This window comes from Meles meles, chromosome 13, assembly GCF_922984935.1.
Source record: "Meles meles chromosome 13, mMelMel3.1 paternal haplotype, whole genome shotgun sequence".
In the NCBI taxonomy this organism is placed as follows: Eukaryota; Metazoa; Chordata; class Mammalia; order Carnivora; family Mustelidae; genus Meles; species Meles meles.
Window position 1 is genome coordinate 36945753 of NC_060078.1, and position 12920 is coordinate 36958672.

General features: G+C 44.8%; 1 protein-coding gene across 27 annotated transcripts in view; it reads right to left on the bottom strand.

Moving 5' to 3' along the window:
* The window catches only part of KCNMA1 (potassium calcium-activated channel subfamily M alpha 1), a 730062-nt gene that overhangs the window by 33764 nt on the left and 683378 nt on the right, over positions 1–12920 (bottom strand). For 15 of the 27 annotated variants that reach the window (XM_046026783.1, XM_046026782.1, XM_046026785.1 and 12 more), the window contains 2 exons: positions 9917–10030; positions 5049–5179 (listed from right to left, as the gene is read on the bottom strand). In XM_046026783.1, coding sequence (XP_045882739.1) covers positions 5049–5179; positions 9917–10030 — 245 coding nt within the window. Of the gene's footprint in view, positions 1–5048; positions 5180–9076; positions 9158–9916; positions 10031–12920 lie in introns of all 27 variants that reach the window. The other 12 variants (XM_046026770.1, XM_046026771.1, XM_046026772.1 and 9 more) reach the window with 1 other exon arrangement.

Genomic DNA, 12920 nt, shown 5'->3' on the forward strand with positions numbered 1-12920 from the left:
ACAGTTGGACCCAACTAAGTCCCAGACTGAAGAAAAGACATGCACAGGCTGCTGGTGGATTGGGACTGGAACCTGTACATCCGAATTCTTGGGCCAGAGCCACACTATTTCTCCTGTAAGTCCTTGCCTTTGTTACACTAATTCATTGAACATGCAAATACCCACCCTGGGTATTGGTGAACTGGGCAAAGACACACCTAGCCCAAAATGCTCATACTGAAATTTTTCTTGGACTCCTACGGGATTCATTGGGGGGGGGGGGGGTCCCAAAAACCGTGAGAGTTCAAAGAAAATGGACATCATGGGCTCATCTTCCTGACTCCAAGGACAGGCACAGGGCTGGAAGCCCAAGGATGTTGTCTAAACACAGTCATTCAGGCTTACAAAATTAGAAGCCGGAGGCCTGTAAGTCTGGTTCAGTGGGAGGCACAGGCGGGGAGCAGTGGGATGAGTGAAGCAGGCCTGGGAGAGTTCAGCAGGGAACAGTGTGGGCTGTAGTGAAAGGACACATAGCTCAGCTCTAGCCAATTGGTGCTTTGTGGGTATCTGGAAATCTGCTTTGTGACTCCAATCAAAATAAGCTGGGAATCCATATTTAAGTGTAATCTTATGATTTTAAAATATTGGCAACAAATTCCACTTAAAAGGGAAAAACTTTGGGAAATGCAGAATTTGTCTGCAACGTGCCATTTTGGGACTTCTATGAGAGACGATTCCTTAGAAGCCAGATACCAATCCAGGTTCTCATGCCCATATATTGTGCTGTTTCTCTTCCTTTCTTCTCTCAAAATGAGTGCACGAGGATGGAGTGTGGGGCAGGAAAATCATTGGGGGTTACTTCAGGAGTCTACTCATTGACAGGTTTGCCCTTCCAGCCAGCACACACAGGAAGCAGTGACCTCAGGAGGATCCTGGCGGTATCCAAACAAAGATGACTGAAGGGTTGAACCCTGACTTAGAACTTGACCGGGACGTGGTCTTTTGTACTCAGAACCCTCACAGTGTGGACGATAGCTCTGCCTGTCTGACTGCTCCTTGCTTGTCCCTCCCCTGAATCTACTGTGTTCCCAGCACAGCAGCCTTCAACGACTCCCTCTGAGCCCCAGAGTCAGCTCAACACCACTGTTTGGCTTTGTCCCAATCTTTTGGCCTTGGAATGCTCATCACCCTGGCCTCCAGGAGCTCTCTTCTGACCTTTCAGTGTCAGCTTCCAGGTTTTCAGTTGAGACAACTTTACTCTGACCACTGCAGCTAACCCAGGTCTCCACACCCATTTAAATGATTTCACATTCTTCAAAACAGTTTTGCCCATTTGGTATTATTCATTTACTACTGCCAATGGTAGCTATCATTCTTGATTTACATAATCATTTACATAATTATTGCCCACTAGAATGAAAGTTCCAACAATCCGAGGGTGGGGTCTTCCTCTTTCTTTTCCACTGCTAAATCCCCAGGTTCTGAATGGTGCCTGGCATTTAGTTAAGTGCTCAGTGAAGGCAGTGATCAATAATAATAAATACACTATCCAGCTTATCATGTGTGAAGCGTGGCACTAATCACCTTACAGCCTTAAGTCATTTAATTATCTCGACAATTCTACGAGGTAGGTGCTATTATTATCCCCATTTTAAAGATGATAAAACTGAGGCACAGAAAGGTGACATTCACGCCGCCAGTAAATGCCGGTACTGGGTTCTGCATCCAGGCAGGCTAGTCTTGATTCGTGTCTTTTCTTCTGTCCAGGTAGAGCTCAAATTGGGGCTGCGGGGTGTCTGTTGCAAAGTCTGAACACTTGAGCTACAGTTCCAGCTCTAAATCCAGAGAGGCTTCATCTTCTCTGTGTGTGTGTGAGCAGCAAGCTGGTACCACTCTGAAAAATACATGGCTTAGTCGTGAGCCTCTTCCTAGAGGTAGATACCCACAAGCATAATTATTCCCTCTGATCATGTGTTCCTGCCGCTGATGAGCCACGAGGCTATGTCTGTAACATCGCTGGCTGTTCAGGGACGCCTGTGACCAACCAAAACATTATTCTTTTAACCAATGAAGCAGTGAGCAGCAGGAGTTGAGTTATGGAGGACAACCTTCAGAGGATGTTTAGACACATGATTAAGTGGCGATTTAGGGGCTGGAGAAAGGAGATCATGGACATCTGAGAAGGTGTGCGTGTGTGGACGTCACGGCGTTGCCTGTAAGCGGGTGCCTGGGCTGGAAGCTTACCTCTGGCTCCCGCTGCTTGGAGGAGTCTCAGTTTATCAGTGTACAACCCTGCCAATCTTTTCAGTTCCTTCTAGTTACTGTCTTGGCTCTTGACTGATCTCCTGGTTTTTCAGAAATTAGGGTTGGGGCGGAATGCAAAGAAACCACAGGTAACGTTTCCATCAGAAGGCCCGGATTCAACGAGGTTGGCTGAACCAGACCCAGTGCAAGACGTCGCTGTAGAACTTGTTCCTCCCAGACAAGGAAACCCAGGCATGGACCCATTGGATGGGTGTTTTGACTAATGGTCACTGTCTGTGCATCGGTTAAACACGTCTTGTTTCAGGTTGATTCACATTATTGTCCGAAAGATCAGACACTGTGACTGAAGTGCCTTGTGCAGTCTGGGCCCTCCATGAATGAAGCCGACGGTGATCGCAATGGCCGATACTAGATTCCTGATACTCTTCTCTCCCAGGGTGGAGTTCAGAGGGAATGCTGTGGGCAGGCCCGTGGCTTCCATACATGCCTTAACCGCTCTCTCCCAGACACTCGTGTTTGCATTTCAAAGGAGATCAGAGATGGCTTTTTAAACATTTCAGACCAACCCACTTTGATTTCTCATCTGAGTTCCGAAGAGACTCCCTGGTGGTGCTATAGACAAGAGCGTGATAACAGCCCAGATCAGAGGTGCCTCCTCCCTCCCACCCCATGGCTGCCCAGTGCCCCTTTAGTTGTGTAGGGGTGAAGTTCTTCGCTGCTTAAATTCCATTTTATGGGCTTACTGGTATGAGGGGCTGGCTACGTGGGTGTGGCCTGCACAGTCACCCACAGGCCATGTGCAGAAGGGCCCCTCACTTGGCTCTGCAGTCATCATTTTGAAATTCTTAATAATGTATGAAAAAGTGGCTTTGCTGATTATATAGCTGCACAGACTATCCTGCATGTCTGATACGTAGAAACATAAATAACTGTGTAAGTTTGGGTTTTATAAAATGTTAATAGAGCATTTTGGAGCTCTTGAAAAAAAAAAAGCTACTGTATACAATGCAATTATCTTTTAGTGAGACCAGTCTTCTATAATCTCTCTCGTTAGGATCAGGAGTAAAATGAAATTTCTAAAGAGAGGAATTACAGAAATCCATTTGAAACAGAAGACCAGTACAGACAATCTGGCACTGTATGAGATCACCCTGTAGCTTTCATCATTCCTTCTGGCTTGCTTAAGGAGTTTGCCCAGACTGAGCCCAACATCACCAGCAGATAGAGAGGTTAGGCCCAGAACCACTGGGCCATCAGAAAGAAATCACAAGTCCTGGGAAACTGAGAGTGCCTTCTCTAGTGATCCTTTTTCTCTCCTTCTTGGCTTTGGAAAGCGAAGGTCTGGCATGATGCCTAGTCAGCCTTAATTCAGATGAATATTGTTTCATAATTATTTCTAGATCCATAATTCTAATTTTTAAAATAAGATATGCTTGCATTTGGACCACATTCAGGAATATAGAATAACCTAAATTAGTCTTAAGAAGCTTTATGTTTTTTCTTTCCTCAAATAGAGGTTCTTCTGGGATTAGCTTTAATGAATAGAGAAGAATAATGCATAATTAGCATATCGGTTGTTTAACACATTCAGGAGAATAGCCTTCTTAAGCACTTTAAGAAATGTATGTGTATAAAAACTCTCTGAGCTATGTTTATGGTTTTAATGTGTTCAATAAAACTCTTTTTCATGGATTCCTCAAAGGTCAGTTTTTATCCAGCTTATGTCTGTATTTTCATAAATTGCGAATTTGAGAATTCCAGAATAAAGAGGCTTTTCTCTGTAACAAAACAAGACACTCAGTGGGAACACCTCACAGTCCCCACTTATAACCCATTCTAGTGTCTGCTTTTGCCTTTTGCAGTTCAAGAGAGCTCCACGCACTGGAGCCTTCTTTTTAATTGTTAGTTGTTTTTGGTCTCAAAAGTGAAAAAACAATGCCTTGATTATTTGGTGCATATCAAGTTATAAAAGAAGCCAGTGATGCTTTTGATCCCTCAGCCAGCCCACCCTCCTCTCTTTGCTACTACTCCATTCCTTCCCTGCAGCGGGGAACTGGCCAGGCCTGACTCTCATGCATCATCCTCTCCCAGGGCTTCATCTCAGTGACGGGCAGTGACCTAGGAGTCACCCTTGACACTTCGTCCTCTTCCATCCTCTGCCCATATTCAACCTATCCTCAAGTCCTGTCAATCTTCCTGACCAAAACCGCTCGAGTACCCATCTCCCTCCAGCTCTGCCAGCTCTACCCTCATCCAAACTTTGATAGTCCCATATTTTGATTTCCTGCCGCCATCTTGCCTCCTGAGCCATCCTCCACACACCAGCCAATACAATCCTCTTAAAACATAAACCTGGTCACAGGACTTGCCAGCTTAAAACCATCCTTCAGTGCCTCCTCATTGATCTTAAGAAAAAAGCCAAAGCCATGAAAATGGGTTTCTTGGTCTTATAGGTCCAAACTTACCTCATCCTCTCCTCTCCCTCTTTCACTGTGGCCCAGCTACAAAGGCTTTCTTTGGCTTCCTTAAATTGTCAGCTTCCTTCACCACCAGGCCTTTGCATTTGCTTTCCTTGGGGGGGGGGGCGTACTCTTCCCCACAAAATCTCCCTTCTTATCTTCCTCACACTTCCAAGAATTCATAATCAAACGTTTATCTCTACAATGGTCTGACAAATGTTGGTATGCCCTTCTAGATCACAAGCTTTGTGTGGTCATGCTCTCCGCTGGAGCTCCAGCTCTAGTCCCAGACCGTTGACGTTGGAGGCTGGAGGTGCTCCTCTCCCATATCCCGCACCCACTCACCGCACTCATGAGTGAGTCCAGGACGCTGACTGCAAATGCTGTCCCACAGGCAAACGGCTGCGTGAGGTACAGTTCTGTGTCGGGGTCATCATCATCGTCTTGGTCCAAAAACTGAACGTTAGTATCGTTCACTAGAAAAAGTGAGAAATGAGAATTAGCTCAAGAGACCACATACACATACACACACACTGAAGCCAGGGAAAGAGCAGGCTACTGATTTAGCAACACTGAAGTCACTGGAAAGGAGAGAAAAGCATGGGAGAAGCTGTCAATGAATCTTGGGGTAGGAGCCGGTGGACTCAATGGACTGCTCCTTTGTGATTGTTCAAGCTTCCCAGGCCTGGAGAGCCAGTGAGTTCAAGCAGCCTTGCTCCACGGCAGATCGCCGGAGAACGGCTGAACAGTGCTGGCCAGTCCTTTGGTATAGTTTTAGAATCATGACCGAAAAACACCCTGAAGTGTTTTTCGGTCACCAGGTCCTTTGAGAGATGGATGTATTTCAAGGATGAGTAGCCATGAGTAGCCATGCTGGGATGCTAAGTTTAGCCACAGGAAAAGAAAGCAACTTATCGAGACCAAAGAGCGGTAGACTAGGAGCAGAGCAAAGGCAAAAAGCAAGGAATTCACCTGCAGGCAGGACCTAGAGCCTGCCCCGGAGTTGGCCCAGGGAGGGTCAGGTGTCCCTAGCCCTGAATCCAGGCCCACACCGAGAAGCCCTGTTGGACAGAACAGTGACCCCAGCTGGGACGGATCCCTGGCTGTCTCCGGCTGCTTGCTGACAAGGACTTGCTGTGCATTCCGAGCTGCATGGGGACGCCCACGTTCTCCCTTTCCCCTTCTACACAGTCCAATCTTTTAGACGCTGCAGCTCTAGGAGAAGCAGCATTTGATGCTGTAGTTCATTTCCATCGGAGGATTCCTCAAGGACTCCTCCGGCAGGCACGTGCAGACTGATTGGCTGTGTCACTAGATGTCTTTAATTTATTAAAAACTAAATGACAAATTAATTTCCATTCCCATCTTTGCTTCAGAAATTATCAGTTTTGCAGAGCAAGTAATAGGGAAGAAAGTGTGTGGTCGGGGAGGAGATGAGCATTTGTGATTTCTGGATAATTATGGCACTTTTAGGAAAAGAATAGATGAGGTTTCCTTCTTCTGATTCCTTTCTAAATGTATAAGTAGTGAATTCTCTTTCCTAGAGTTATTGTTTTCATTTTTTTTTTTCCTGAGCGTAACTTTTTGGATGTTTGTTGTTTTTTTTTTTCCCCCAACCTTTGCTTGTTTATTGTATAAGGCAAAATAAATGATAATAGGATATCAGGCTAGGCATGGAATTAGTTTTAAATGACACCATCTTGTTTCCCTAGAGAAAAAATTTTAATGGGGGAACATCTTTGCTCAGCAACACTTGAATTACAGACTGGTGGGTAAAAGTACAAAATGCAGGATCAAACAAGGAAGCTTTAAACCCAGCCTCTGTACTAAGTGTACAAGCAATGCATTTTATGATTCTGGACCTTAGTTTCTCTCTCTGTAAAGTGGGAGAAATACTAGCGGCTCTCATGAGACTGTCTGGAGGCTCCTAGGAGATTGTGCTTGGTGAGACTGGCCCAGGACCTTGATAAGCATTAGCTTATCTCAAGATTGCCTTTCTGATTAAATGCTCTGTCTACCCTACTATGTTTGGAAAATTACCAGCTTCCCTCCGCCTCTCTCAGAAGCAAGTAAGGCCTTGCTCAGGGATCCTATAGAATCAAATGGTAGCTTTTCCTCTCCTCCCTCCCTTTACCACTTTGTGAATCAGAAAACGTAAACTCTGGACAATATGCAGAGGAGCGTGGTTTTAATCACTTGGAATAGCCAAGGATGGTGTGTGAGTGTATCCACACTCTGAAAGAGCTAGGGTCTGTTCTCTCTTTCCAAGAGCACGTGGTAGGGCTGGTAGTGTACTTGGAGGAGAAGTGGTCAGTGGAAGGGAGAGGTGACTAGATTGTGAGCGAGCCAGGTATCTCAGTCACTGGGATGCAGGAACCAGGATTCCATGAAAATCCTGGGCCTAGTTCTGGGAGCGTCTCAGAGGGAAATCAGTGTTACCCAAAGCCTACCTCATAGAACAGTAATTATGTGGTGCTAACAGGTGATTTTTTAAACTCCCCCCTCACCCCAAATGTTTTATGGTCATAGATAACTGGAAACCAGGTTAAATAGCTTTAAACAAATGTCTTTCTTGTAGAACGTCTAGAAGCTTCTGGCCCACTATCATCAACTGAAACTCTCCACGTGGAGGAAGACTGGAATATACTACGCAGTTTTTAAAAACCTGGCTTCCCTCTATGCTTTTAGGAGGCATTTGACTGGTTTGGTGTGATGCAGACCACATCTCAGAACATGTAGCTAAATAGTAAATATTGGTGGGAGTACGGGGAAGCGAGGTGGTCAGACAATGATGGTATGCTTGCTAAAGGTGGTATGACCACCAGGAAAATAGAGCTGAGTGCAGGCGGTAAGGGCGGTGTGAACACATGGAAGGTTGTCTGAGCTCAGAGAAGGAATCTGGGGAGGGACGAAGGCTTCGGGAGAATCAGTTATGCTAACTGAACGCCTGCATCGTTGCCTCAGATTTGGGGCCCCAAGCCTTCTCTTTTCTCTTCTCCTAATCACAAATCGAGATATCCTAGTTAGTTGGCAGCACACGAACTCGAAACAGAAAAAGAAATCCCTGGCAGTCGTGATTTTGAAATGCAGCTGCATGTTTCTGAGAAGAAGATATTTGGATGAATTTTCCAACCAGCGGTCCGGGCTGCACGAGCTCCCTGGCCTCTTACAACCCTAAGGTCCCGAGAAGAGCAATCCAGAAACCTAGGCTTTTAGCCAACTTCTCTAAACATGAAAAAGACACCTCTCCTGCTGCTGGAAATAGAAAATAGTGTGATACTCCTTGACCTGAGTGAATTTGTCCTGATAAATAGCTCCGTCTACAATAATGCAGTGCTGAATGGCGGACAATTTATTCCTTAGTTTCCAGACACCTCACAAGCAAGATGACTGTGTTAAAAGCCTGCTCTCTTATTTTGAAATATATTTGGGGGCCAAGAGAATGGCATGTTCGTTTCATCTGTGAGTCATTGGAAGGCAGGTGCTCCCCACCTCTCCATCCACCCCTCTACAGAACAGCACTTCCACTGTCTCTATTTAGAAGATCAATCCCCAGTTCTGAGACCTGCTGCTGATGGGTGCCTTTTACAGAGTTATTAACCAAGTCACAGGGAAGCGTGAAGGGCCTGGCAGATGTAGTCATGACCAGGACCCTTCATCTTCCTGGTGAGTCCACTCTGAATCTCCGGGAGGCTCTGGATCAGCCAGGTGGGGACAACAGCGCAGGGCTGGGCTTCAGTGGCCACTAACCCTTCGTCCTTGGCATCCTTCTTGAAATCTAGCTTTCGTAAGGAAAGGTCCCCTAGGAACTGGCTGCTTTTATGGCTTCAGGACCAGAGCTTCTGAGAAAAGGCCTCATAGGGGGGCGAAAAAAAAAAAGGCAAATAAAGTCAGAATAAAGGAAAATAAACAGCTGGAGGGAAGGCTCCGTCTTGGGCTTCTTATCTTAAAATTTTTATATTTCTCCTTTGACTTTTCTGAGAGCTGTGAAGACATGTCAGTCAAACTGACAGCTTGTTGGAAGAGGACTATAAGGGAGAAGGCGGGAGAGCAGGGGGACACATGGAAGGGGTGGGGGAAAGGCCCAAGCCAAAGAAAATGAATTAGAGCAAAGATGCTTTGGAAACAACTGCCAGGTCAGATGGGTGTGATCAAAGCTTTACTGATGCTGTGTGGGGAAAAAAATCATTAAGAAAGGCCAGAACAAGACAGTCGATTCCAACCAGAGCCACAAATAAAACACAGTCAAAGCAGTGCCATGGGGTAGTCTTTATGTTACAGCCCATGAAAGAAAAAACAAGCCGATGAGAGTTGGAAACACCAACAACAGAACAAAAGGAGATACTGATGTGAAGGAAAACAGTGCTTCTTACCCAGTTCGGTTATCATTAGAATGTGCGTCCCACTGTTTTTTTCCTGATTGACTGATACCAAAGGCAACTTGCCAGGTTTAGCTAATTGGATACAGCATTTAAGGGTTGGGGAAAGGGAGTGGAGGAAAGTACAGAAAAAGAAGACGTGAGGGAGGAACAGAGGACACATTGTAACGTAAGGGTACCCAGCGCCATAGGTGGTTGGTATTGTCTTGGTGAGGGGAAGGCACCACTCAGCAGCTTTGCAAATTCACAGATGGTAGGAGGGAATGCCACCGCGGGGTTAAAAGTTGCATTCCACTTGCCCCTGATCATGGTCGTCCAAGCTCCATGATATTTCAGGCCAGAGTGGCATTCACGGACAATGGCCTTTAGCTGAGAAGTTCAGCTAGGATAGATGAAATGCCCATTGCTTCCACCCAGTTCTCAGAATGGGTCTGGCTTAGACCTGAGGCTTTGTACCTCAGTGGAGGGCTCTGATTGCAGGAGCTGTCTAGAGGTGCTTCCAATGAAAATCACCAGGAAGAGTCCATGTATTATGCCTTTCCTCCTTTCCTCCCGCTTCCCTAATTTATGCCCCAATCTCAAATCCATCATCTCAAGCTTTGTTGAGAACAGTGACCAGCATGAAGGAAACTGTCTATTCATCGTAGAGGAAAGATAGATCAGTTTTCCTTTTGGTATTGTCATATTGTTACCTATACCTCTCTCCACCTCCCCCAAAACAAACCCTACTAAAGCCCTCTATGCTGAAGGAGCTAAGAAACAGGCTACCCTCATACACTATGTGGCTGGAAGAGAGGACAACAAAATCTGCCCAAAGCTGAGATTCACTCCTACCTAGTTCAGTAATGATGGGGATGTTGACCCCAGTCGTTATAGATGGTTGACGTAACATCCCGTGCACTGGGCTGTTATCTGGAGAGGATCTGTCCATTCCTGGAGGTGTGAACCCTAGTAGAAAAGAAAGAGAGAGGGAGAAAAGTCAGAGGCATGGAAAGCTTGGGAATAATATGAATAATATACATACACAATAAAAAAATAGTTTATGCATTATTTACAGGTCAACAATTAGCACTCACGGAATAAACTCTTGTGTGTTGCTTTTGTGAAGTACAAAGTAGGAGGCCATTATAAATAATTCTAACGTGCCTTGATAGCTCCTTAAAAATGAGTCTCTACACCAGTTACTGATCTTGTTCACAGATGTTTGTTCCCCTCACCTTCCAGGCAGATAAGATTGTACCTCTGTGCCTCCATGTGACACAGGAAATGCTTTGGGCCATGAAAAGTGAACAGCACAATGTATACCATTGCTTCTGGTACAAACATTTGACTTTCTGCCTCCCTTCCCAGACTGTGGCAACCATGGGAACTTGGGTTACTATGGAGACAAAGACCGGGCAGTAGCTCTGGACAACAACCCAAACCACAACGCATTCTGAGTGAGTAAAGAGGTGATCTGTGTGGCTTGAAGACACTGGGATCATGGTGGTGTTGTTATCAACAGCATAACCTAACCTATCCTGACTATTACCATAAACTAACCGATTATTCTCTTGCCAATGAGTGACTCAAGCCAGAGTTCTTGACAGATTCTGGTCAAAGGGAAGTGGGAAGAAATTTGCTTGAGGGCTTTTAGGAAGAGTTTGCTTGCTCTTAAAAAGAACACATAGGAAGACATTCTCTTAAGAGATTCTCTTTTAATTCACTGGACGTTGCTCTTGTACCTGTGGTGCCTGGAACCGTGGCAGCCATCTTTCAACTGGGATGTGCATCAGCTGAACACAAAGCCAGCTTAATGAGACTGGCTGAACAAATGACGGAAAGACTTAACGACAGAAATAACTCCTTGAGTGAGTGCCTGGGTGGCTCAGTCAGTTGAGCATCGGCTCTTGTTTTCGGCTCGGGTCATGATCTCAGGGTCATGGGATTGAGCCCTGCATTGAGCTCTGTGCTGGGCATGGAGTCTGCTTGGGATTCTTGCTTTCTCCCTCTGCCCCTCCCCTACTCTCTCACTCTCTTGCAAGATAAATAAATAAATAAATAAATAATAAAATAGAAAGCACTACCACTGAGTTACTGAATTAGCTAACCTTAGAGCCAAAACCACCTGACCTCAGGATTTCGTACTACATAAGACTTTACATACAGTATATACAAATGGATTATAATATATACGATGATAATTAGATCATGTGCATATTTTATATATAATAATCATATGTATATGTACATACATATAATTTCTTATCATAAAAAATCCTGAGGCAGGATACATTGGTTTTGTACACACACACACACACACATACAGTTTTATATGTATATAATTGATTCTTCCACAACACAGGTTTGAGCTGTGTGGGTCCCCTTCTATGTGAATTCTTTTTGATAAATATAATGCAGTCCTATAAATGTAATTCCCTTATGACTTTCTAAATAACATTTTCTTCTCTCTAGCTTACTTCATTGTAAGAATATAGGATATAATACACACAACATACTGAATGTAGGTTCCTCGACTGTCTATGTTTACCAGTAGGGCTCCAGTCACCAGTAAGCTCTCAGTAGTTAAGTTTTGGGGACTCAAGAGTTATGCATGTATTTTCAACTGTGTGTGGGGGGGTGGGGGCTGGTGCCCCTCAACTCTCCCATTATTCAAGGATCAACTGTATATATTTTTCCTTTCGTGTAAGCCCAAATGAAGAGTTTTCTTTTCTTTTCCTTTGCAGCGGAAGTCATCCTGACTACCACATACTCCCCTGGCTTGTCCCAGGTCCCAGAACTCCCCGACATGCCAAACACGGACCTCATACAGTAAATGCGGGCACAGGACATTGGATAGTAGCCTACTTGGTTTCTGACTTTGCCATTTGAGCTTCTCAGACCCAAATCCCAAGGACATGTTAAAATGAGCTTGGCCCAACCACGACTTTGAGGCTGAGCGGATGCCTCTTTAAGCATGTGCATAGAGACCTATAAACATGAGACATTTATTTAACCCCATGTATTCATTTGGCGAAAATTAATTTTATCCAGGGATGCATATGACAAGTGCTACCATCAACTCTGTGCTGGCTGTAAGACCCAATTTGCTCCCAACCTTAGAGGACAGGCAGACAGATGTTCACATTCACTTTGGTTTCCCTTCTTTGTCCTTGAGGGATTGGCTAGGTGGGCTTACCAGTAAATTAAAGATTTGCAGATACAAAGTCACTTGCTAAGTTTCCAAGGTCTCTCCCAAATAGGCCGTGTGGCCAGATCCCTGACTTGGTCTCCAGTATTGTGGTAGTGGTGGGCTGATTCTGGTTTACAGTTCATGTGAAGCTCCGTCTATCCAGACTGAAATGACAGGTGCTCCGTAATTGCCTGTTGTTTTCGAGGTGCATAATGCATGAAATGCCAGCACAATATAAAAGGGTCTCCCTGTTTCCTGCTCTCCTGTGTATAAATTTCATACTATTGAATGCCATACTTTCAGAAAGGAAAGTATCATTTATTGTTCATTCCCTGATTGCACTTAATTTTACTCTTTATGTGGGTATACTGTGCACAGGGTAAGTAATGCCGAGTGACAGTATAGTGTCCATCTTTCTAAACTTTGGAATGTGTATCTTTCAGCCAACCACATAACCAAGAACATGCATTTTAAATGCTAGCTGTTTTCTTCCCCAGAATAGTGTAGGGGAAAACTAAACTGTTTCCATCAGAAGTTTCACTCAAAAGCATGAAAAACTACAAGTGACAGCTGTGCAGATTCTGTGGATGTGACGTTTTTGAATTTCTTCAACTTGACAAGTAAACACCTTAAATCGGTAATGCTATATGCATAATACATGGCCTG